The sequence below is a fragment of the Martes martes genome (assembly GCF_963455335.1).
Source record: "Martes martes genome assembly, chromosome: 10".
Taxonomy (NCBI): domain Eukaryota; kingdom Metazoa; phylum Chordata; class Mammalia; order Carnivora; family Mustelidae; genus Martes; species Martes martes.
This window is the reverse complement of record NC_137898.1, coordinates 112,755,224-112,781,246: the sequence shown is the minus strand read 5'-3', so window position 1 is coordinate 112,781,246 and position 26,023 is coordinate 112,755,224. Positions and strand designations below refer to the sequence as shown.

At 41.7% G+C, this 26,023-nt stretch overlaps 1 protein-coding gene across 2 annotated transcripts in view; it reads left to right on the top strand.

Annotated features, from left to right (window-relative positions):
- Positions 1-3,724: 3,724 nt before the first annotated feature.
- Positions 3,725-26,023, top strand: part of GRIA4 (glutamate ionotropic receptor AMPA type subunit 4) — a 376,802-nt gene continuing 354,503 nt past the window's right edge. For both annotated transcript variants that reach the window (XM_080817704.1, XM_080817705.1), the window contains exons 1-3: positions 3,725-3,963; positions 4,478-4,649; positions 5,864-6,022. In XM_080817704.1, coding sequence (XP_080673830.1) covers positions 4,562-4,649; positions 5,864-6,022 — 247 coding nt within the window. In that variant the 5' untranslated portion in view covers positions 3,725-3,963; positions 4,478-4,561. The remainder of the gene's footprint in view (positions 3,964-4,477; positions 4,650-5,863; positions 6,023-26,023) is intronic.

The following is a 26,023-nucleotide window of genomic DNA, read 5'->3' as shown; positions in this document are numbered from 1 at the left end:
TTTGAGAGCAGTCAGGCGTTGAACTTGGGGGATATCCTTGACCTGAAGTCTGAGCCACACTCTCTATGCCTCCCCGGCAGCTGGAGAGCCTGCCCTGTCAGCTTTGGCCCAGCAGTGCTCTCTCCCTTGCCCCTCCTTCTCTCTCTTCTATATGATCCACGGCAGTCCGGCCCCATCTCACCTGACTTTCTGAAAGGCCAGTCTTTAGCCTCAGCCCCTGCTTTTCCTGGTCTACAGCGACAAACCAGCCCCTGACTCCCACTCCCCAGAATGTGCCCTTCCTAAAAGTGTCATATCTGATGATACTATTACAGATTATACATCAGTCATGAGTTAAAAAAAAAAAAAGTCACCGTGATTGTGTGTGTGTGTGTGTGTGTGTGTGTATTTACTCGATATCCCAAGCACTTAAATTGATATGCCCCAACCTGACTTCTGTTCTTAACCACCTTTCCACTCCCAAGTTTGTACCTCCAGACAGCTCAGCAATGTGTGCTTTATACTGCAGACTCTTGGACACCATTTTTTTCTACCTACTAAACTATATCTATCTGTATTTATCTCTTCTCATTGAAAAAGCTCCACAAAGCCCCCTTTGTTCCTTGATTCATTGACTCTCTGTGGCCATATTATGACACAGTGTGTGAGGGTTTTAAGTAGAAGGTTGTGACTTACTCATCTGGGGATTCCCCACAGCACCAGGGCCTTTCCCAAAGCAGAACTGAGTTGACTTCGAAGGGCTAGAGATTTGGGAAGTGGTGAGGAATCTTAGAGATCTTCTGATACGATACCTTCATTGAATGTATGAGTAAATTGCAGCTCAGAAAACTGTGAAAATATTTACTTAAAATAGCCCGAAAGCAATAAAATCGAGTGTGTGTGTATGTGTGTGTGGTTTTTGGTTTTCTCAGCTAGTAATAACCTTTTAAATTTTTCATTCTGATGTAACAGGATCTTTTACCTCTGCCTTTACAAATGCTCCAAAGAAAGGCTCTGGTAATTAATTGTTCCCTCTAATAGGAGGTATAACTCGAGTCATAATTATAAAATGGTTAAGAGGACCAGACACTCAGGACTAAAAGTGAAAGTGTCAGCCCTACCATTATTAGACACATTTTTATTTTTATTTAAAAAAATTTTTTTTAGAGAGAAGGAGCAAGTGTTGGGGGTGGGGGATGGCAGAGGAAGAGAGAGAGAGAGAGAGTGAGTGTGTGTTTGAAGCAGCCTCCATGATGAAGACCTGAGATCATGACCTGAGCTGACATCGAGTTGGATGCTCAACCGACTGAGCCATCCAGGCGCCCCAGCCACACTTTTATTCGTGAGTGTTTTGTCTTCAGCGTTGTTGATTATCATTTCTGTTATTTATGAGTACACATAATCTGCTACAATCCCACTTGCCTTCCTTGGTAACCAACTCCAAACGCTTTCCCTCTTGGAGCATCTTAAAGACAGGTATGACAGGAAGAAATATCTAGAGGTGTTTATCTATGTAGAGGGATAGAGATATACAGAGAAAGATCATTCAGATTTATAAAATGGGGGCTTTCATTAACTGGAAAAAATAGAAACTAAAAAAAATACCCAGGTTCCTATCTCAGAAAAATACATCTAAGTTATCATCTGTGGTTCTATTAGCCAAGGTGTCATCATGGTGATGAGATGAACCCGAAAACTCCTCCTGCATCTAAACTGAAGGTGGCATTAGCTCACAGGTGAGCTCTAGTCTTTCAGTTTTGAGAGTCAAAGTTGCTAATTCTCTCTGTGCATCAAGCAGAGCTTCCCTCATTGTCCAATTAGGTGATGAGTTTCATGATTTGGTGGGTTTTGAAATTTTAATTAAACTTAAATTCAGCTTGAATTTTATGTGGCCTATTTATTGTCTTATAAGAGAAACAGAATGATACTATCTACAGCCTTGGTTTTTGCACTGACAGAAAAGACAAAAAGAAAAACATTTCAACTCCCACTTGACTCCCAACACCAAAGTCTTCTACACCGTAATGACAAGTGTATGATATGTGTAATCCAATTACTCACAATTAGGCTGTTTTTTGTCAGAACGCTCTGTGGTGCAATGTCACAGCAAAGTGGGTAAGTACCAACAACCACAAAAAGATGTGACATTAAAATCAAAACTCAGAACTTAAAATGAAAACACTCTGGAGAAAAGCACTCTGGAGTTTTAGCAGGGATGATGAAATGTCATTTACGAATTACAAATACAGGTAATCGGTGATATGTTGTACAAGGAGGCCTGAAGGGGTAAGGGTAGTGTGTATGTCAGACACACGTCTAAGCAGGTGGGGCCCTGGTAAGAATTCCACTTAATCTAAGCCATTCTGCTCTTTTCCCAAATGTTGCACTGTGTGAACATGGACACTTGCTATATTCTTTTTTTTTTTTTTAAGATTTTTTATTTATTTATTTGACAGACAGAGATCACAAGTAGGCAGAGAAGCAGGAGGAGGGAGAGGAGGAAGAGGAGGAAGCAGGCTCCCCACCCAGCCGAGAGCCCGATGCGGGGCTCGATCCCAGGACCCTGGGACCACGACCCGAGCCGAAGGCAGAGGCTCCAACCCACTGAGCCACCCAGGCGCCCCACTTGCTATATTCTTTTGAAAATGTAATGGGAAACTTAACTTCAGTTTCCCTAACCTTCAAGGAGAATCTTTACCTGTAATGATTGCTCAGAAGCTTAATGACCTCATCTGACCCAGCTTTCCAGGCCCTCAAACGGTAGCATCCAACCAATAGCACCCAAAGAACCGTAAAGATTTAAACAAGCTTTCTCTCACCGTTTAATGCATTAGTGGATTGCATTTACTGTGAGCAGCAGGAGACCTCAGGCCACTGAGAGGAAATCAGAAAACTGTCTTTCCCGGCTGCCACAGTCAGCCACAGTCCCTCTCCGCGGGTTCGCACAGACTCCATCCAACTGCTGAAATGACCTCACCACGGTGCCCCTGGAGGGACACCAGAGCCTGGACACTTGCTAGCATAATCCGCGTTCTTCTTCCCAGTCCACACAACCATGGACACCATCAAGGCAGCGCTGAAGTCTTCAGGGGGGTGAAACGGAGATGGGTGAATATTCCAGAGCCCCAGCTAAGAAAAGATGTGCCTGAAAAATACCCCCTTTTCTCACAGACTCTTGTGCCCACTGCCCCAAGCACTGCTTGTTCTCCTTCGTCAGCCCCTGAACCGTGTCGGGTTATTCTCCGGAAGTGGGGCCACAGCACAGTGGGAAAGTGTCCCCCAGAATGGGCTGCTGGAAAGAAAGGAGGCTTCAGTCGCTCTCCCTGCTTTGCACTCCACGCAGTTCTTCCTCCTAGTCCTGCCTCAGGCCTTTCAAACAACGTACTGGACCTCCCCCCGCCCCCCCCCCGCCCCGAGTTCTCATTTCTCAGGCTCTTCCCCATCCCGCTCATTACCCTCAACTTTGCTATTTAAATGAACTTTTCGGTCCTCCCTCTTTTTCCAAGGATGTTACCTCTGCCCTGGGTCTCTTCCCCTGCCTTCCCTTCTCCAATTCTCTCCTCCTCGGTGCCGGCCTTTTAAACCTGCTGGGGCTGCCCTTTGCCTTCTTGTCTCCTCCTCTCCCTCTCCGGGCCCCGTCACCTCATCCATTCCTGTCTCAGGCTCTCCAGATTCCCGGGCTGTTTGCTGGTGAGAAATCTTTGCTGCAGCGAGGACCGGAGTCCCCCGCGCGCAGCCCAGTGGCAGAAGAGGGCGAGGCTGGGAGAAGGGCAAGGGCTGTCGGGGAGCGAGGCAGCCGGTCCTCCCCGCGAGCCTGCAAGAATGCAGCAGGGGGCCGGGGGCCTGGGGAGCCACTAACTCCCCAAGCCCCTGATCCGGGCTTGCGCACCCCGCCCGCGGGGCCGATTTCCTGCCCAGTGCGGCGGAGACGCCGAGGCGCCGGGAGAAGCGGAGAAAGGGGCGCAGGGGGTGCCCATCACCGGAGTAGGTCCCTCCGCGAGCCGGGGGAGAACAGAGGAGGGAGTGGGCGAGTGGTGAGCAGGGAAAGCCCGGCCGCAGAGCGCCGGGCGCGCGGGGAGCGCCGGCGGGGTGCAGCCGGCCGTGCGGGGGGCGAGGGGCGCGCCGAGGTAGCGCGGCGCTCGGGGAGGGGCGCGCGGGTGCGGGCGTGCGGGCCGGGCGCGCGTGCGGCGGCCGCGGCGCAGTGTCGGTGTGTGTGCGCGAAGGCGAGTCGCGGGCCGGGCGAGGGAGGCGAGGACAGGGCGCATGTCTCGTCCCGGCGAGCAGCCACTAGACGCGCCACCACCATCTTCTGCATGTGCAACATTTGCAGCCGGACAGGAAACCGCTCTCAGGGCTATGGAGACTGCGGGAAAAAGCTGGCAGCTCGCGATGGATTGCTGAAGGGGAGCAGTCATAATCGCCAACCACCCACATCTCTCTCCTGTCCTTTTTTCTTTTCTTTTTTTTTTTTTTTTTTTTTGGTTGTTTTTAATTTTAGCGCCATCGTCGTCAATGCCTCTCTGAACAGCCTTTCGGAAGAGTGTGAGAGAAAGAGCGCGCACCAGGGAGAGGAGAAAAGAAGATGAGGATTATTTGCAGACAGATTGTCTTGTTGTTTTCTGGATTTTGGGGACTCGCCATGGGAGCCTTTCCGAGCAGCGTGCAGATAGGTAAGCTCTGCCCGCTGCGGTGTGCATGTGGGTGTCTGGGGCAGGTATCCGAAAGTGAGTTAAATGAGTTGCCGGTGAGCAATTCGGGGAGACCTTCGGCGGCTCCCTTTACCTCTGCCTCTCCCTTCCCGTCGCCCCTGTGCACAAGACTGCCTCTTCGGGCGCTGGTTCAGTTGGAATATGCACACCCTGCCCACCCGTTCCTCCTCGCCCGTGCTCCCACTGCCACCTTCGGTTCAAGTCGCTTAAGTGGGGTTGGCATAAGTTGGAAAAAAACAAAACAAAACAACCTCCGTGGGGTTCGATTACATTGAATGTGCTATCTCTTCTCATTCTTCTCCCTAGAGCATGAAGGGATGTCGAGTTTGTTGGGGTTTTTAAAATTATTCTGTATTTTCAGCACACTTCTTCCCATGCTGAGCTTCTCCGCTTTGTGCTCATTCCAGAAAGACACTGTTCGGGCAAAAAGCATTTCCACTCGCACCCCCCTGTCTTTGCTCGCTGTTGGTTAACCGATTCCAAAGTTAGATCCCTTTTCCGTGAAACGTTCTCTCCTTTTATTTTGTTTTCCTCTTGAGTCTCTTGCTTCTGTCCCTCCCGCTGGACCCCGCTGCCAGCGACCCTACCCATTCGTGGCTTTCCTTGCTGTTCTCCTCTCCTGTCTTTTTATGGGACGCAGCTATTGAATTTCTTCCAGCCAGGCTCAGCCTCAACACTGCATCATTTCTCGTGGACTGTGCAACAAAATGGGGCTAATTAGACTGAGTCCAGGAGCCGCAGGAAAACAAAGTTCATGTCTCCACTCCCATTCCCCTCTGCCCTTCGTGTCACCACATCCCTTGATTTCTGCATTTTAATGCAAACCCTCTGTTCTGTTCATCTGCATGCCTCTTAGACAGAAATGCCCTCGGCTTGGCTGTTGGAGCAGTGTGCTGGGAATCATGGGGAGGGCAGGAGAGAGGAAGGAAAACACGCTCAATGGTCTCAGAGGTCATTGTGATCATGACAAATTGGGACAGTAAAGCGCTGAGCTGTCCTAAAGACTAAAATACTAAGCATACACCTTAGGGACAAAGGGCGGTCCCAAGACACGGCAGGGAGAGCTTCCTAATCCTGTGTGTTGCCGAATGCCGGTGGATTTGACAGTGCTGGGGGGTGGGTATTGCATTTCCAAGAGGAAACACCGAATATGCTTTTCCTGCTGTTTTTAATAGGTGGTCTCTTCATCCGAAACACAGACCAGGAATACACGGCTTTTCGATTAGCAATTTTCCTTCATAACACCAGCCCCAATGCGTCGGAAGCTCCTTTTAATTTGGTACCTCATGTGGACAACATTGAGACAGCCAACAGTTTTGCTGTGACAAATGCTTGTAAGTAAAACACAAGTTCTGGCTCAATTAGAAGAGAATTAAAATGAAGCAATAGAGTTTCCCCTCCTCCCCTTTATTATATTATTTTGAAAATGGTTTTTGAAAGAAATGCAAGATTCCCACAGTTGACTGGTTCCAGAACAAGTCAGAGTTAAAAAAAGAAAAAAAAAAGTGTGTGTGTGTGTGTGTGTGTGTGTGAATGATTTAGTCTCGGGGATATTCAGCTGGTCTTTCTCCCTTCTCTTCTTCCTTCCTTATTTATTTATTTATTTTCATTCTTGTCTGGATAATTCAAGTTGATTTCTCCTGCCACATTTCAGTGGTATTCCTATTACCTGAATGTCAAGTTAGTGATAATTGAACTCCATCTAGTTTTTTATTCTGTTCCTTTGTGTCTTCGTATTTACTTCTCCCTTGAGGAAGCCTGTGCCTTGCTTTTAAGGAAGAGACATGCTCTCCTGCCCTGGGGAGGGCGAAGGAAGCCTTGCCGAGAGCGAGGCAGAGGGGAGCGCTGGTGTGGGGGATAGATATTCGGGTCGGTTGGTTGACGCTGCAGATGATCTGGTGATGTCACTTGAGGCTGCCCTGCTCTTATATTCTGGGTTGTAAATGTCTCTTACTATCACGTAATGCATCTGTCCTGTGGCTAGAGCTCCATGAATCCTTACCTTGGTGCCAAATCATGTTAGTCCACAATCCACCTGAATTCAGGAACCAACCCAGCTTGCTCTCTCATCCCGCTCGGTGGACTGAGCCAGTGACCTCACCTCATGCTGTAATACAGAGACCGTGGTACCGTGCTCCCTCACCAAAATACAGTCTAACTTGGTGTAAAAATATATAATCAATGATATATTTACTTGAAACTCTCTAAAATGTAATCAGTCAGTAGAGCATTCACATAGCATTTTCATTCTGAAAACACGTTTCAAATATCTCCTCAGTTTAACGTGCTAATTTACTACTGTTCAGAAATTTTTGTGTTAAGATAATGGCCCTAGATTATGTAAAATGTGTAGGGATAGATTCTATATAAAATTTTGCATTGCAGTAATAGTGTTTCATTTGATTTGTGTTTTTGTGATACCAAGTAGAGTCCATTTTGATTTTAAAAGTCCTGTCAGCACAAGAAAGTATACTGAACAAGTAAGTCATATAGGAAATAGAGTTTTTAAATATTTGGAGGATATCTGTTTCATTGATTTAATTATTTTAATTCATATTTATTTGCCATTAACTCGTCTAACAGATACCATGATCGCTTTTCCTAAATTTTTGGCACCCAACTCTTACTTGATTTTAGAACTTGGTTTCCTAAGGAGGTCCAAGCATTTGACATTTTGTAAACTGCCGCAGTAATGTTACTTTGCGGAAATTCTATAGTTGCTCTGAACACTATTTAATTAGGAAAGACCATTTGTTGTGTTTAGTGAGAAAATCTACATTATAGTAGAAGGGAATCACCTTTCAGCAGAAACATACATGAATTAGAGCTGTCTTTGGGATAGTTATTTTTGCAGGTTTTATCAGATACTAGTTTTCTGTTTCAAGTTTTGAAAGGGATGTCAACATTGCAAGTAGTTTTAGATATAAAGTATTCTGCTTAGTACCTGGATATATTTATTTTTTAAGTAGTTTTCTTATCTCTCCTGAGAGTCTATCAACAAAACATTACTAAGTTTAAAAATAACTCAGGATCCAAATATATGTGATGGTACTTTGTCAGCAGTAAACTACTATTTAAATATTAATCTTTATTACTAAATTTTGGAAAGACTTTCTTAAAAGTGGCACATATATTACTCTTATGTTATCTTGGTTTTACAAATTAAGTTCTTAAGTATTCTAAAGTTTATATTGTGACTTCCATCTATAGAAACTATAAAACACTGATCTTTTCTTTCTCCATATCATTTGTTATTCTCCTTCAGGATAATGTTAATGGCATTATTTTATTTATATGATGAAAATATTATATAAAGTGTTAGTGGTAAAGCACACATGGGAAATTGAGAAGAAGCTGCACACAAATGAAAAAGTAGAAGATATAAAAATAAAGATGTGTTATTCTTTAACATGTTGGGATTGAGAAAGTTGAAACTAGGTAAACTTTGAGACTACTGATTTTGAATCCAGGCGTAGTACAATGTTAACAATACCATATTTTTTCATAATCACAAGTAATTGATTTTGTGTATGCTTAAAATATTAAAAAACATAAATTGTAAATGAGGAAAAAACATTTTCTAGTGAAGAAAAGGACTTTTTTTTTTTTTTTTTGACAAATGAGTGTGCCAGATGTCCTCAAGGCAAATCTAAGTAGAACTTGGGGGGAAAAATTCAGTTGTCAGAGAGCGTGGGTCAAGGGATTGGTGTTCGTTAAGTGCACTGACTGGGAGCATATACATGTACGATTTTCCAGTCTGATTAAAGGTGAAATGTAAGCACTAAGTATGAGGCAGACTCATCTATCAAGCTCTCTGCCTTTGGGTACAAAAGGATAAAAATAGTATTCTGGAAAATTAACATGGAACTCATTCCTCAGAGTGATACAGACTGGATTTTTAAATTTTTCATGTTAGATTAAATATAAAGATATAATATATGACTGGCTAGATTTACTTTAATTGTGATTTACCTGCAGCGGGTTCTTGTCAAACTGTGGGATACAGTCTGTCTGTGAATAAGGGCCATTAAAAGGCTGTGTATACTCACAAGACAGAAAAGCAGATTAAGGAAGGAAGAGTGTTGGTCATCTGCTAGACAGATATCATTTTCTGCTGCTGCTTCTGCCTCAGAATTAATTTAGCACTCTAAGAATACTTTGGACAACCTGAACATTTTGTGTACACTTTGCATACTATGTAAGTCTAGACCTGATTAACTCGAACGTACCACTTTGGGTATAAATCCCAACTTCTGAGGGAGGACAAATAATTTTGGCTTATGTTTTATTTTGTTTTTAATAATATTTGATAATAATTAATATTAATCATTAATTAATATTAATACTGCTTTCCTTTTAAACTATTCACATCATTGGAAAGTCACATGGCTCAATATAAAACTGAAATTATAAGAAATACAGATAATATAAAATTATGACCTATTACAATAACAATAAGTAATAGGTGTAATAAATAATCCAAGTATTCAGATTTCACTATCATTTTGTCCTCTAGATCACTAATTCTATCTTCTGCCTCACTTACCCTAGCTGCTAGAGAATTTAGATTAGATTGGAACTCATTGAGAGCATTTTTAACATCTTCACTGGTGGCTTTCACTTCTGCCCTAATCAATTCCATTTTGTCATTCAAATTTCAAAATGTAATTGAAAGTATACCTTCCTTCGTTGTGGTTCATCTGAAGTATAAGGTATAGCAAAATGGATATTTGATAAATAAATTCAATATGGCAGTGCTCTTTAAGAAAGTGCCATACAGTTGACCTAAATTAGCTATCCTTACAAACAGACATGCTATTTAAATTGGATATGTCCTTTGCAAAACACTTGAGACAATCTCAGAGCATGTTGTTTTCTTGTATTTTCAGTAGTTAATGAATGGAAGTATTTTGTTTTGGAGGATGTTGTATATTAAATCCGACCATAAGCAATAACCAAAACACTGAAGTAATCTATCACCAAATGTTTTCAAAGATAAAAATATTGGCGCCATAACAATTATTAGTTTAGTCCAGTTGCATCAGAAATCCTTCCTTCGGTAAGACAGTACCTTTGCAATGTAATCCACAAATACTCAGTTTCTGAAATGATTCGTAAGTTTCAGATGGGCAATAGGAAATGCATAATAAAACAGATCAAGTACTGTATTATAACTTCGGTGAAATAATAAAAGAATCTTATGACATATTTTCAACTTTTTTAACTTGGAAGAATCATCCGGTTAATACTCTTTTTTTTTAAGTGATGTTTTAACCTTACTCTCCTTTCTCTGTCTAAAGTCTTTCTATTTAGCGGTTTAAAAAATAGTGGATTTGAAAATTGTAACAATCCCAAGTAGCATGGGTATTACACCCTCATCATGGTGAAAAAGTTACTCTTTTTAGAGTTAAATAATAGTTCTGTTTGTGGCCGGTTTCTTTGTCAGCTCTAAATATCCAGGATGAGTGCTACTTGTAAAAGTAGGTTGGTCTATAAAATATACGTGTTCAGTTATTCTAAATATATTGAAAATGGGACACTATATCCAGTAGGCTCTACAGGCATTTCCACTTATGCAGTAGGTACTTGATAAAAATTCATTGAATATAAGTGATACTTTCTCTTCACTCTAATTCAACAGCGTTTAAATAATTATACAGTTTTCCATTTGAGGGGCATGAAGCCCTGAAAAGGCATTTCTAAGAGTTTACATTGGGCTGATATAATAATCTTAAACATGCTATAAGTAAAATTCTGCTAGTTTGACTTGCAGAGTTGTTGACAGAGAATATAATTATTAAATACTGTTTGACTTTGTATTATTTCTTACGGAAATGAATGATGTGAACTCACATGACTGTCTTTAAGTTTCTTTATTTTGAATTGATAGCAAAATTCTATGTTGATTTGAAATAATTCTGTGATGATCTTTCTTTTCTTCCTCTTAATTTTCTATCATGAGATTATAGACAAAGATGAGTCATATTCCTATAGTTTGTCCCCTTTAAGGGATAAGAAAGTACATAATTTGCATTGCTGTATTTCAAAATTTTTACAGAATTAAGCTTTCATAAAATTATTAGAAAAATCCATAAACTTTATTTCAACCAGATTATTCCAAGTGCTGTTTATTTCCCAAAGAGGAAATTTTTTTATTTTGTGGCATTAGGAGATACTTAGAGATCTTATTTACAGAATTTTATTATTGTTCAGGACTTTAAAATGAAGAATAAATACAGCACACCTTACATTTTATGATGACACATAGTTTTTAAACTGCTTTCATATATATGATTTTATTTGACCTCAAACTAGTATGAGAAGGAGACACTCTGAGAAGAGTATTGACAATAAGGAGTATACATCATTATTTTGGTAGTTAAGCTAGCTTTAGCTCAAAGGAGTCACTTGACTTGGCAAAGACCAGGTAGCTAATAAGCTGCAAGCCAGGGTTTGAACTTTGGTCTTCTAACTATTATCCTAAGTTCTTTTTCAAGGACTCCGTTGGGTGTGAAAAATACATCTATATTGAGATTACTTAAGAAAGTGAAAAGAATCACCATTTATCTTTTTCTCTAATTTACTTGCACTGTTTTGAAGAAAATAGGGCAAGACACTTCTGGGCAACTTATTCATTAATCATATGACAGTGAGTGATACAGCAAAGGCTGAAGTCATGTTATGTAATGAATTTTTCCATCCATTCACTAGATTAGATAATGAATGTAACTATGTATTCATTAAACCTGTTTATCAAGGGCAAGTGCATTTAAGACCCTGTGCTAGGAGCAAGGGTAGGAGATCCTGTAGGGATAGTTGCTGCCCTCAAGGAGCTGATAGCCCAGTGGAAAAGATAGACGAGTCCGTTAGTACAGTGGCAATGAGGCAAAGAGCCTGGACAGAGAAACAGAGAGCTGGGCCAGAGATGACCGTGGGAATAGTGCCAGATGTGGCCTGGCATCCCAGGTGAGGTGTCAGCGGATCTGGCTGTTAAGGCTCTTGTTGAGTCATTTGAGAAGGAAGAAGGAAGGGGAGGCCAGCCGGCTGGGAGCAGCACAGGATGTGGCCCTAAGGTGTAGGAGAGCCGGGTGTATCTGAGCCCCTGAAGAGGGTTTGGTCTGGCTGGAGCACCCCGTGCGAGGGGAGGGAGAGGAGAAGGAGAGGGGGACGGTCTGTGGGCCCACGGAGGACCTTGTCGCTGCTGTAAGGAGACTCTTCTGAATGAAAAGGGGGCCCATCAGTGATGTAAAACACAACAGTGACATACAGAATCAGATTTATATTTTACAAAGAATAGGCTGGTTGTGGGAAGGAGAATGAATTGGAAGGGGACAATGCGGCAGGAAAAGGCAAGTCAGTGGAGTCTTGAAGTCATACAGTTTAGTGTGGTACATGCTTGAAGAAAAGTAGACGCCCTGAGGAGAGAGAAAAGATCCAAGAATACAGAACTGTTGACAGAACTTAGTGATGGGTTGGGGACACCTGGGGGGTCAGTTGGTTAAACGTCTTCCTTCGGCTCAGGCCATGATCCCAGGGTCCTGGAATCTAGCCCCACACGGGGCTCCCTGCTCAGCAGGGAGCCTGCTTCTCCCTCTCCTTCTGCTGCTCCCCCTGCTTGTTCTCTCTCTCTCTCTCTCTCTCTCTGACAAGTATAAATAAAATCTTAAAAAAAAAAAAAAGAACTTAGTGATGGGTTGGTATCTTTGTGGGTGAGGAGAAAGGAAGTGTGGTAAGAATTCAAGATGAGTTCTCTGATTTCTAGCTTGGGGAGATGACTCGGGGCTGTTTCTGTTGACTGTTCCCTGCAGGAGGGGAATCAGCTCAGAAAGCAGGAGGTGAGGTTGTCAGAGTACGGATGTGGCGGGTGACAGACACTGAGCGGAGCTCTGCCAAGCTCTGCCGTAGACAGCGGGGCGGGTGCGTGTGCAGCTGCGGGGCTCAGTGGGAACGGAAGATGGGCATTTGGGGGTGCCTGCAGCCGTGGAGGTGGCGAGAGCACCCAGGAGAGCAAGAAGAGTGAAAATGCTGAGCACAAAGTCCTAGGAAGTACCTTTACTTCGAGGGGCAGCGAGAGATAGGAGACTGAGGGACGAGGGGTCAGGAAGTTCTGAGGAAAATGAGACAAGAGCAATTTCACAGGCCTCAAGAGGTGAGAAAGCATTTCCAGTAAATAGTGAAAAGCCTTGTCAAAGCCTGCAAAATTTAAATAACGAATTGCGAGGATACTTGATCTTTAACATCAGGCTTCTCTTCTCTTTAGAGTGGTCTTTTGCATTTTGACCAGATTTTTTTAAAAAGCGGCCTTTATTAACTCCATGTAGCTTCTGTTAATGATACTCTTCTGTATGTAGGGGCCTAGTGTATTCTCCTGTTTTCCTTAGAGGTGGGGAGATAGTCTTCCCCGGGCATTTGAACCAGATGGGCTTGAATTTGCAGTCTGATAGTGGGGAAGTTACTTAACACTTCTGAGCCTCAGTTTCTAAATCTGTAGGGAAATAACATGTACGCATGTGAATTTTATGAATATTAGAAAAGTGTTTGGGAAATATACAGAATGCGGTTAGAACGCAATTTAGTTGTGTTAACATTTTCTGTGATACAGAGCATTTATCTCTGAGCTGATCTTCACTTCGGAAGAGTTATATTTTCTGTTTCTATTTTGAGAAAGCAATGTATGTGTTGAATACCTATATTTTGTAGCTATCTCATAAGAATATTTTTTACCTCTCATTGAATTGCTAGTTTTACTTTATGTACACAAATCAAAATGCCTATTTTTCAAAAGTATTTTCACATCCTAAGAGAGGGTGTCTTTATCTGGAATCTGTGGATGATTCAAAGAGAGGATTTGTTCATGGATGTATTAAAGAGGTTGTTAATTAATTAAACACAAAAATTAAACACAAAAATTTTGTGTTCTTAAGCAGTGTGTGTGTGTGTGTGTGTGTGTGTGTGTAAACTTTTGGAAGACTTCTCAGTAAACCCCAGTCATAAAAAAAGGCCCAGGACCACAGCCTACATGTAAGTTAGAAATAAACAAACAGTATTTCATTCGCTACTTTATCATTTTAGAAGCCAGTTGGATTTTATCCTTGAAACTAACCAGGAATCTTTCCATAAAATCCATCTCCATTAGCTTCCCTCTTGACATAGAAAATAATCAGTGTGTCCTGGCTGGAAACATGCTTGGCTTGGTCCTCTGCCTCTCAGACTGTCGTCCTATTATTTTTATTCCTTCTCTTACTATTCCGAGGTTCTACACATCCCGCATCAGTTCCTATTTTTGTCATGATTTATCTTTTCCCTCACTATCCCCACTCCTAGAACACTGTGTTCTTGAAGGTCAACACTGACTTACGGATTTGTAAGTCCAGTTGTTATTCCCTGGTCTCCCTTGTCCAGTGGCGGTTGGCGAGATCTGGCGTGGCTGCCGACTTCCTGGCCTTTGGTGCTCCTTCCTCCTCTCATAAGAGTAGTGACTGCAGGAGGGAGCTGACGGCGTGCCGGGCCCTCCTGGGAGTTACCTCAAGCCTAACACAACTCTGAGAAGCCGGCGTTATTGTGATTATTAACATCATTTTACATGCAGAGAGAGAAAAGATCTGTAGTTAGGGAGATTTGCCTGGCGTAAAGGACCCGGGCCTTCAGTTAGTAAAGGCAGTTTTTCCTGCCGTTCATACCAGAGCAGCTTGCAAGCATGGTGTCCCGTCCCTCAGTGTGACAGCAGCCAGGCAGCTCTTCTTTTAAATAGAAAGTTGTTTTTCTCAAAGCTACCTGTTTCCTGGAACAACTGTGATTCACCCCCGCGGATCCGTGTTGCGTTTCACATTGGACGTCTCAGATTCTTCTGTGCGATTTGCAGTGCGGCCCACAAACGAGAGAGGTCTCATTCTATTGATGACACCCCCATTCCTGTCCGCTGCTGGAGCCCAGCCCTGAATGCCACCCGGTGGACTCTGCTAAGTGTCATGCAAACAGTATCGGTTCCTTCATCAGTTGGCCAACCTATTTTATTTCTCTTTATAGGAATCATATTTGGTTTCAGGATAACCTGTTCAAAACATACTTTCCCAAGTACTTCACTGTAAGATTGGTTTAACTCTCGGGCATTTTCTTTCAGGTTTTCTTTGACTCGTTTTGGGGTTCCAAAAAAACACAGTGTTGACTGTGTTTTTAAAGACCATCAACCAAGTCAAAATTACTCCGTCGTCTTAGTGCCAACACTTATCCCTGACTTAATAAAACTACTAGGATCATAAATAAAGAGTTAATCTTAGAAATAAATGGTAAGAAAGAAAATGTGAGATTGAGTGCTTTCCTTGAATAATAGTCATGTTTCTCCAGATACAGGACAAAGTACACAGTCAGCTATAGGTTGTGTTGGCTTACCTTTGTCGCTTATATGCTTCTTCTAAAATTAGCAGGTTTTCACCAGTAACTTCAAATATATTATGCCCTTGTGTTCTTCACATTTTTCCCATTTTTGTCTTTTTTTGAATGAACATGTACTTGTAAAAATTTCAAATAATTCAGAAATCTTAAAAAGCCAAAGTATTTTGCAATCCTACCCCTTAGAGATAATCACAGTGCAGACCCAGGTAGGGAAACAAGAGGACTGAAAACATACGAAGCTAATATATGTATATCTAAAGATAAAGGCATTTTAAAAAAAAGGTAACATTTTGTGCTTGCATGTTATTAATGGTTTGTCTCGCATACCATAACAAATCAGCATGTCAGAGCCGTCTCATTTTCTTCTACTGCTACATCATACGTCATCGTGCAGTCACTATGATCAGTGTACTCTGTACCCTCTGGATCAACATTTGTGTGGTTCCCGCATTTCTGATATGACAAACAAAACAGCAGAAGAACTGTTTATGTACCTGTGCGATCATTCCTATGGGACCAATTCATGGTAATGGAATTTACTCTATTAAATAATGTGGGGTTTTGTTTTTAATAGATATTATCAATTTCTTCTCCTCAAAAACAAACTGTTACTTAAATTTACAACCACCAAAATGTGAGAATAATTCTTTCTCTATGACCTGCCAACACTAAGCCATTATGTCTCTTGAATCTTCTCTTGTCCTGATGGGTAGAAATGACATCTAATTGCTCCTTTCATTTTGCATGTTTCTTATTAATAGCGAGGCTGAGAATATTTTCTTCTATTTAGAAGATCTGTGTCCTTCTTTGGGGTTCTCCTCCTTTGCCAACATTTTCTTCTTCATCTGTGGGTGCACTTTATGTACTGTAAAAATTAACCCTTTGTTGTCCACGTTACAGACTATTTTTCTACCGTGCCTTTGGCTTCCAGCTCCGTGTATGATGCCTTTTATCATACAGACATTTTAAATTTTTATGTAGTCAGATCTGTGAGTTATTTTCTTTATAGCTTCTGGGTTTTTAGTTATACTGATAAAGGTATTCCTAACCTTAAAAGTATAAATATATTGTCCCACATTTTTTCTAGTACTTTTATGATTTGGGGCATTATATTCATAACACCAACTCTTTGGGGATTTTTTTTTTCTTATGTCTGTTAGGAACTTCCATTTATTTATTTTTGGTACTATTTCTTTGAATGATTTATTCTTTGACAGCTGCTTTGCGCAGGTACATTTGTGCAAATCTCTGCTCTTTGGACTGAATTTGAGCTTGGCCAGGAGGCCTGCACTTTCTCTCTTCCCATGTCCTCCTGCTTATTGTTCCTCGCCTACCTTTCCTGTTCGTCTCTGGTGGTCACACTACTAGTTTTGGTATTTTTATCATCCCGCTTTCTTGCTCCTCTTACTTCCTACTTATTTTTTCTTCAGTTTGTCACTCACCATCTGACCAGAGGACATCTCCGGTACGTGTTATAAATATTCTCGCCCTTCTCTGTTTCTGCCCCGGCGTTCTACTGCGGTCGGTGGTCCTTTTCTCATGATTTCAGAATTATCCTCCTGCTTCGACTCTACTTCCCTCCGTCTGCTCGACATACTGGAGCCAAGGCAGCTCCTCTGAACCTAAAAATCAGAGGCCGTCTCTTCCTTTCTTGAAGCTTCCAAAGGGTTTTATTCTCATAGAGTAAGATTGTGAGTCTAGCACCCTCCCGCACCACCTGCCTCTTGCCCACCTCTTTGCCTTGTCTCCTGTGCTGGAGTCCCCTCGGGTCTTCTTTTTGGTTCTTTGACCTGCTTTAACCCTTTCTTTTCTCTATGTCTTGTACTTGCGTTCCTTTTTCTTTTTTTTTTTTTTTGGACTCTTCCTATGAACCTTCAGGACTCAAGTCAAAATCACCACGTCAGAGAAGCCTTCCTGATCAACCTCTCTGGAGTAAACCCTTTCCCTCCCCAATTCTAGCTACTCTGCATGGCATTACCAACCCTAGGATCATCTTTGCTTTGATCACAGTCTGTAATCATTATTTCTCCTTGTTTACTTATTTATCATCTATATTCCCTGCTTGAAGATCAGCTCCCGAAACCAAGGGTTTCCTCTGCTTCGAGTGATCCAGCCTCACAACCTTGCCCAGTGCCTGGCACAGAGTCAGTCAGTGAATGTCTTTGAATAAATGAGTGAGCAGTATGTGATGAATTTTCCCGTTGCCCAACTTTGGAGCATCCTTCAGACAGCTAAGACTATTTTATATGTTATTTTAGAAAAAAATCGAGGAGAGAATATGAAGGCAATGAGGTAGTAGACCCGAAATAATTGTTACATATTTTTCTTATCATAAGCGTGTGTGTGTGTGTGTGTGTGTGTGTGTGTGTGTGTGTGAGTGTGTTTCTATTTGTTTCCATTAGATCTAAGTATGGGATGGGCTAAGTGAGGGAGAAAGTAAGTCCTATAAGGAGGAAAGTGGGACTGTTAATGCAAATTAACATACATTGTGCTGGTCAGATAGCACTTTGATAAATGTGTATATGGTAGAAGGGAACTCTTAGGTGCCTATACCATGTGGTGTCTGCTGACAAACTCACTAGAAAATGCTGACACAATCCACTTTCAAAGTAGAAGAAAGCCCATTTGGGAAGCCAGGTGAACTAGCAAGCACACTCAGGAGAATCCCATCTGTTCAGACACTGGCTGCTTGTTTGCACTTCTTCAAGTTCATGAAACCAGAAAACTTGTGAAAATAGGAGGCTGAAGTCAGCTGCATGATGTTGTTCCTGCCAGTTCTTCATTATCTCCACTGCACCTTCAGTAGTAAATTTCACAGTTTGCTAGTTGCTCTAACCCTGCTCCCTCCCTCTTCGAAACTAGTCTACCCTTGGTTAAATTATTTAGCTATGTACACAGTCTTTCCCAGATAAGACTGAAAGGCATTTCACCACTCCTCTGCTCCAAAGATTTATGAAATTAAGAGATTCTTTTGCTTCTTCCTTTCCTAATGGAAAACTTGTAAGTCAAACTCTTTGTCTTTTTCCTCTGTTAACCAGGGAGCTCAATTCCATTTTACTCTTGAGTTACAGGACTCCCCACTTTAAACGTTTTGCTTTGTTTTTATATCCTTGATTTTCCTGAAATAATATATATCATATAAATAATATATGATAGGGTTATATTAAATATGGTATATACGTGTGTTAGGTAAATATACCTTGTAAGACTATGCATGTTATTTTAGGAAAGGAGCATAAAGACACAGGAGCTATAAATTTAAAAACCTAGTTGATGCCTGATGTCCCATCCAATATGGATGTTGGTCAGCTTTTGCTTGAATACTCAGATTTCCTGTTTAGTACTTTCTGTATTTTGTGTCTGCTTTGGGAAAAGATTTATACCAAGTGGGTAGGTAGCTAGATAGGTGGGTAGGTAGATAGATGGCTTCTCAACTCCAGTAGACTTCAGGTTCCTTGAGAACAAGGATGATAGTTTGTGATTCCTCTGCTCCTAGGGCCAGTCACAGTGCCTGGAACATTTCTATTCCCAACTCAATAATTGTTTCCCAATGGAATGTAAGTCGAAGGAGAGAGAAGGAGGAGCGTCTTTCTTTCTTTTCTTTTCTTTTTTTTTCTTTTAGTTTTCTTTTTTTTTTTTTTAATTATTTATTCATTTGAGAGAGACAGAGAGAATGAGTGAGAGCATGGTTGGGGGGAAGGGCAGAGGCAGAAGGACTATGCAGGACTCAATCCCAGGACCCTGAGATCATGACCTAAGATGAAGGTAGACTCTTAACTGACTGAGCCACCCAGATGTCCTCGGAGCTTATTTCTTCTTTGCATATTTGTCACAATGAATTCTTAGCCAGAATTGAATAACAAAACACAAGTCTAGCTCCTCTGTGTGACTCAAACCCTTCACATTTTTAAAAAGCTTATCACATGTCCCCTTTGTACTACTTTTCCCAAGCTAAATATAATTTCCGTATATAACTTGATTTCTAAGACCTTTAACATCTAAGTTCTGACATTCTAAATAGCCTTTGGATTTATCCTAATTTCATTAAAATATATTGGCTTGAATTAGCCCCATACTCCTGTTATGATCTGTCCAGAACTAAACTCTACATTTTTGGAATACATGATCATGATCTAACATGAGCTAAGAGAGAATATTAATTTCAGTTACTTAGACATTCTACATATAAAACACATATACATATAGAACCCAGATTCTTTGGGTTTTAGTCCGTTACAGCATTAGTCTGTTCATGTTAATAAGTTCATGGTCAAGACTTAAAAGTCTGCTTTTTCTTTTTTTTCACATGAATTGCTATAAATCAGCCTCTCTGTAATGCATTTTGAGAAATACTAAATGAGGGCGCCTGGATGGTTCAGTTGGTTAAGCATCTGGTTCTTGGTTTTGGCTTAGGTCATGATCTCAGGGTCACGAAATTGAGCTCTGCCCTGGGCTCTGTACTGATCTGGAGCCTACTTAAAATCCTCTCTTCTCTTTTCCTCTGCCCCTCCCCACTTGTGTGTGTGCGCGCTCTCTCTCTCTCTCTCTCAAAATAATAGTAGTAGTAGATAAGTAAATAAAAATAAGAGTTGTGAATATTTTGAATTCATGAATATAGGAAAATCTCTAGTTGTGAAAATGCTCATTAAAGCATTATTACTTAGTGATATTTAGTTGAGAAACGGTTAAATTAATTGAGGTCCAGGCAGACTGTTTAAGGCGGAATGTCAGTTATGAGAGTCCTCTGTCTGACTTGAGCCAGTAGTTCTGAGTTCAGGAATTCTTCTCTATGTAAATAGAGACCCTCTCTGCCTTTTTTCCCCCCTTTTCTTTCTTTATGTTATTTTGTTTTCTTACACAAGGACCAGGGTCATAATAGGAAAAAAATAGAAGTGTTCTAGTCAGATGTAAAAAAAGATGTCCTCAACCTGTAGTAATGACTGATTTATGTACTTGCTGGAACTAGCTGAATGATTCCTTAAAATCATCATTGTGTAGAAGAGCACAGATCTTCCGGTTCTGGCTGATAGCTAGGGTGAGCTAGGTGCCATGTTTGTCCTAGAGGAGTATGCTCTCCAGACTCTGCAGATATTTGGAAGTTCTAGTCAAGGAATGACATGGAAATCACTGATTTTGCCCTAACCCCTTCCTTGTTCCCTTCCTCTTTCCTTTCATCCTCCCCAACACAGAAGTCATTGCAGAAAGATTCAGAAATTATGGGATAATCCACTTGGGTCTTGAAAGATGCATGAGATTCTGTCATGTTGTCCAAAATATTCCGGGCAGACAAAAGAGCATCATGGGAAAAAGTGTAGAGGTGTATGGTCATCTCTGGGGAGTAGTAAGGAGGGGGGAAGTGGAGGCAAAAATGCAGGTGAGGGGGTCTGTAGAGTGGGAGATTAAGAGAGGATGCAGTTAGCTCTGCAGAAGCAGGGACGAGCCTTGCAGTTGCCTGGGGAGCTAGGATGAGGGCCAGAAGACAGCAAGAACCATTTTAGGCAGTTTATGGCATAATTATATTTATGTTTTAGAAAGAATTCTAGAGGCACTGTTAATCATTCCTGTATATAGCAAAACGTGGTTCCTTTCTCACACCCAACGCACTGAGAAACCGTTTCCTAGAAGGACGTACGGTATTGCTGCTTGACTTGCTATTCGTAGAACCCATTATTGTATGTAATTCTGCTCACTATTTTCCATCGAGAACTGTTACTTCCAGCAAAAAAAAATACTCAGCTTAACATCTCGAACATGTGTCTTCAGACTGCAAACCAAGTCTTTTATGATAATAGGCAGGTTGGAAAAGAGCTGGGGTTTCTGGGAAGAAAAAAATGAATAAATAAACATCATTTATGATATATGTAAAGGTAATTCTGTCTCCTTAAAGATCATTGTAGTTACTGATTCAGCACTGCATATCCCATTCCAGATTAAATCTCCAACTACCCCCCTTGTTACTGCTCTTCTTTTGTTATGGCTCTTGGTAGAGGTTTATTTAGTTCAGTTGGCTCAGATAACCATCTCTACTAAAACTGGAACTTGCCACTCAGTCACATAATGCAGAGTAGTAAGAACTGGCTTTTTTTTTTTAATATTTTATTTATTTATTTGAGAGAGAGACAGTGAGAGAGTATGAGCGAGGAGAAGGTCAGAGAGAGAAGCAGACTCCCTGTGGAGCTGGGAGCCTGATGCGGGACTCGATCCCGGGACTCCAGGATCATGACCTGAGCTGAAGGCAGTCGCTTAACCAAGTGAGCCACCCAGGCACCCAAAAACTGGCTCTTAAAAAGTGAGTTGAGAGGTGCCTGGGTGGCTCAGTTGGTCAAGCATCTGACTCTCGGTTTTGGCTCGTATCATGATCCTTGGGAGCATGGAATTGAGTCCCGAGTCAGGCTCTGCATTCACCAGGGAGTCTGCTTCAGATTCTCTCTCTCCCTTTCTCTCTGCCCCTCCTCCTACTCCCCAACAAAATAAATAAATAAACCTAAAAAATTAAAAACTAAAAAATTAGTTGAACAATTTTAAGACTAAAATAATAATTAGTACAAGTGCCACCACACGTGTATGTATGGACAGCATATATGCATATAGATAGATACACAGATCTTAACAAAGGAAAAAATTGGGAAACAATAGCATGTATACTTTGTAAGGTAATGGGTTTTTTTTCATTTCCTTCAAAGTAATGAATAATAAACATTCCGGTATATATTTTTGCCCGATACTACTTACAAATTTCTTTCTTTTTTGAAAATAAAATACAGCAAAATCACACACTGTTTACAGAACAACTTTGTAAATGACTTTCTGTCTTGTTCTATATACGTACAGCATATACATTAAAATCTGCTGTACACATATATAATAAACACACACCCTTAGCATTTGTTGCTCATTGTTGTCACAAAATCTGATAATGATTATACATCATGAAAACATACATGACTGTGCAAAGAAGCCTCACTTTACAGAAGTGATAAAATCACAGAATAGAAACCCAAGTGTGGCTATTTTATTCAGAGACAAGTGTCGCTAAAATGTTTTTATTTTTTATTTTCAGAACAACAATGTCTTTACCTTTCTCACATTTTTTGCTTTGTTTTATTTCAAGGGGAAGTTTTTCAGTGTCTGTAAGAGTCTAGTGCTGTTAAGTCATGTGTGCGTGGCCAGAGAGCTGTCTGTGAGGTAGAAGAGGGTGAAACTACTGAACAGCATGATTTAGAGACTTTCGGTGTGTGGGGACTGGGAAGCGCAGACACTCTCTGTGATTCCAATTCCATGAGAACCACCATGTGCAGAAGACACTGAAGGAGACAATACCGAGATAGAATGATTATTTTTCTTTGGTGTTAGTATACAGTTATTATTGTTAACTTATTTTCCTGAGTTTTCTACATGTTTACAAAAAGTACACATTTATGCTTCTCTGGCTAATAATATCTAAACAGAAGAAAATGTAGCGGCCTTTCCACCAAGTCTTGAGTTTGCCTGCTCTGCCTAAATGGGCAGACAATCCAGGGAGCTCTGTAGACATTTTAGCCAATACAGGCCTTGTTGTCAGAATATCATGTCCACTTAGCAGTTGCTGTGTTTAACCTCTTTGTTTACACTCCTTGATTATTTTTAGATGAAAATATCAGCTTCCATTAATTAATTAAAAGTATTAAATTAAGTCATTTGAAAGAATCAAGGGAACAGTTGGTCACTACGAGCATGTTTCATTACTAATTGAAATATGCAACTTATATTATTAGACTTGCATATAATATGCTCAATTCCACAGAAAGGACAGTAGCTACATGTGGGAGCTGATGGCTCTCAGGTCAGTCTTTTCCGACTACCTTGTTAGGCTCCACTGGGCTGTGATCCCATGGCATCCTGAGCTTACCTTGCTGTGTTACATAATCATTCTCCCTCTGGAATGTGAGGGCCTGAGTCCTGAAATGCCATTGAATTTGTGAACAAAGCCATAGTGGTTGGCTTATGGCACTATCCCTGGCACATAAAAGCGCTATACTGATACCCACTGAATGTATGAGAATGAAGGGATTTTTTTTAAAGATTTTATTTATTTATTTATTTGAGAAAGAGAGAGAACATGAGCAGGAAGAGGAGCAGAGGGAGAGGGAGAAGCAGACTCTATGCTGAGGAGCGAGCTGGATCCTGGGATCATGACCTGAGCAGATGTTCAACCAGCTGAGCCAGCCAGGTCCCCCCCCCCAAAAATAAGTCTTTTTAAACATTTTTATCTGGTTATTTTCATTTCTTTTTATGTATTTGACGTGGTAAATTCAATAAATATTTCATTAACCATTAATAGACCTGGGCCATTAACCTAGGGACAGTGATTCATTCTTTACCCAGATTTTTTTTTTCTTTTAAGATTTTATTTATTTATTTGAGAGAGAGAGCGAGAGCACAAGGGATGGGAGGAGCAGAGGGAGAGGGAGAAGCAGGCTCCCTGCTCATCAGGGAGCCTGACTTAGGGCTCAGTCCCAGGACCCTGAGATCATGACCTGAGCCAAAGGCACTTAACTTACTGAGCCAGGCACCTGTGGAGTGACTTTTTTTAAATTTTATTATTTTTTTAAATTTTAATTTCAGTGTAATTGATGCACAATATTATCTTGGTTTCAGGTGTGCAATATAGTGGTTCAACAATCCTATATATTACAGCTCATCAAGATAACAGTTCATCTTATTTTTTTTTAAATTTTAATTCCTATATAGTTAACATGCAGCGTTATATTAGGAGAATGGAGTGCTTTTTAATTGACGGTTAGATATTAGCATTTTAATTCAATATTTTGGGCACCCATTTAAGGAATTAGGGCAGACTCTATATTAGTAACTGTGGAGTCTATAAAAAAATGAAAACAGTTCTTTATGGACTTTTCCATATGAGTAGGTGACTGGTCAAGGATTGTAAGGATTCTTGCTCATTAAAGCACATTGTGTCCGGGAGGCAGAGGCTAAGAGTCCTGGAATGAGCATCTCCAGGTGAGAATGCACAGCTGTGCAAGTGGCTCTGCACCCTCCTTCTGAGTTCACATGTCCCCCGAGGACTGCTTCGGACCACTGATAGAGCCTGATGCTGCCCACGGGCCGGGCTGTCCCAGCCCTCCACTGAAAAGTCTGATCCAAGCCACAGCGGTGCATTCTCCTTCTCCCCCTACCCTCCTGCTCTGCACAGTGCCGGACCCACTACAGTCCTCACTTCTCCTCTGTTTCAGAGGCAGTTTTCATGTGTCTGGTGTGCTAAGCAGTATTCACTTGGGGGACACAGGCCTCTAAGCCTCTAAGGAGTGTGTCCAGTGATGACCACTGACAATCTGAAGGCAGTGTGGCAAAGGCTACGATTACACGGGAGCCCTGCCGGCCGTGGTGTATGTATAATGTCCCTCAAAAGGCATTTCCTCTTTTCTCTCCTTGTGGGTCGGAAGGACAGTTCCCACAACTCTTACAGGGCCAGGGTAGTAGACGGAAGGAAAGGGCTCTCTTATGCAGATTTACTTGATTAATGAAGTAAAATTGGATCGATTTACTTAGATGCTTAAATTTGTGTGGAAAGAAGAAAACCAAATCTTTGTCTACCACAGGTATACTCAAAACCTGTGAATCAGTTGGGGTACCTGGGGGCTCAGTTGGTTAAGCATCTGATTTCGGCTCAGATCATGATCTCAGGGTCGTGGGATGGAGCCCCGCATCCGGCTTCATGCCAAGTGGGGAGTCTGCTTGGGATTTTCTCCTTCCTTCTGCCCCTCCTGCAGCTCATGTGCGTGTGCGTGCTCTCTCTCTCTCCCTCTCTCAAATAAATAAATACATAAGATCTTTAAAAACTAGCAAGCCTATGAGCCTGCACCACCCATATCGTCTCAGCACAGCCACTCATCGCCGCGGTCTTCTATGTTCCTTCCGCATCTGTATGTGTCTGCTATCGCGTTGTTCTGCCCTTGTTAATATGCAGCTTTGTAAGTGTCCACTTGTCACCTTAATTGAATGTTTTTTGACACCTGTCTTGCCTCCTCCACTGTGCCACACATATTATTGGAAAGAAATATTAGATGTGATATTGGACCGTAAAAACCTGATAATCTTCTGGAAAGGCAGAAGTAACTTAATATGAAACAAGGGAATAAGTAGGTGTTACATTAGAAGGAGCTGTGTACAGCATAATTGCCAAGGAAGGACTATCAGGAGAGACCAGACTTTATAAACAGTAACCTTAGTAAGGTGGAATTTAATCTTGTCATAAAAGGAATAAGGAAGAAGAGGAGGGGGCATAAAAGAGGGTTGAAGAGAGTGAGCATAGGCTAAGGGGCAGGAGTACGGGAAGGCACAGGACAGCCTCTTGCTGGATCTGAGTGGAGATGGGGTGGGGGGACCTTATAAATTCAGGACTTTAGGAGCTGAGACAAGAATCTGAGCAGGGAAGGTTTGCGCGGGAGACTGGTGTTATGGGAAGGGGAATGCCAGGACTGTCACTCAGGTATGGGCACGCAGCATCAACGGAGAGGATCAAGAAGGTAGATCCAAGAATGTAAAATGAACCAAATTAAAGGCTCGCTCATCTGTCATCAGCCCCGTACTGTTCTGGATTCTCTTGAGTCTGTAGTTTTAACTGATGTACCATCTTCTCTTCTCAGAAGATCTTCACTGGACATGTCTGTTTCTGCCTCTCACTCTCCAGCCTGTGCTCTTTCACTTACACTCAGTTTCAGCGACCATAGCACTGCTTTGAACCTCTTTCCAGCTTCTTCCCATCAGTAGAAACATGTGTATCAGGGCACCTGGGTGGCACAGTGGGTTAAGCCTCTGCCTTCGGCTCAGGTCATGATCTCAGGGTCCTGGGATCGAGCCCCACATCGGGCTCTCTGCTCAGCGGGGAGCCTGCTTCCCCCTTTCTCTCTGCCTGCCTCTCTGCCTACTTGTGATCTCTCTCT